The sequence below is a fragment of the Wasmannia auropunctata genome, unplaced genomic scaffold (assembly GCF_000956235.1).
Source record: "Wasmannia auropunctata unplaced genomic scaffold, wasmannia.A_1.0 LD281296.1, whole genome shotgun sequence".
In the NCBI taxonomy this organism is placed as follows: Eukaryota; Metazoa; Arthropoda; class Insecta; order Hymenoptera; family Formicidae; genus Wasmannia; species Wasmannia auropunctata.
This window is the reverse complement of record NW_012081594.1, coordinates 1-444: the sequence shown is the minus strand read 5'-3', so window position 1 is coordinate 444 and position 444 is coordinate 1. Positions and strand designations below refer to the sequence as shown.

Sequence of the window (444 nt, the reverse complement as noted above, 5' to 3'; positions counted from 1 at the left end):
CAACATTCAGAAGGAATCCACCCTGCATCTTGTTTTGAGACTTCGCGGAGGTATGCAGATTTTCGTCAAAACCTTGACAGGAAAGACCATCACGTTGGAAGTTGAGGCGTCTGACACGATCGAGAACGTCAAAGCCAAAATTCAGGATAAGGAAGGAATCCCCCCAGATCAGCAGAGATTGATCTTTGCCGGTAAACAGCTCGAGGACGGCCGCACGCTTTCTGATTACAACATTCAGAAAGAATCCACGTTGCATTTGGTATTGAGACTTCGTGGTGGTATGCAGATTTTCGTCAAGACGCTCACGGGTAAAACCATCACACTGGAGGTTGAGGCTTCGGACACGATCGAAAATGTCAAAGCCAAAATTCAGGACAAAGAAGGTATCCCCCCAGATCAGCAGAGATTGATCTTCGCCGGTAAACAGCTCGAGGACGGCCGCAC

The 444-nt window shown here is 48.4% G+C and overlaps 1 protein-coding gene across 1 annotated transcript; it reads left to right on the top strand.

Annotated features, from left to right (window-relative positions):
- Window positions 1-6: 6 nt before the first annotated feature.
- LOC105461664 (polyubiquitin) lies at window positions 7-439 on the top strand (the record flags this gene model as incomplete). The annotated part of the gene is made up of 1 exon (XM_011708171.1): window positions 7-439. A coding segment is annotated over exon 1 (387 nt), but the record flags the coding sequence as incomplete, so codon positions are not given.
- Between the last annotated feature and the right edge of the window lie 5 nt (window positions 440-444).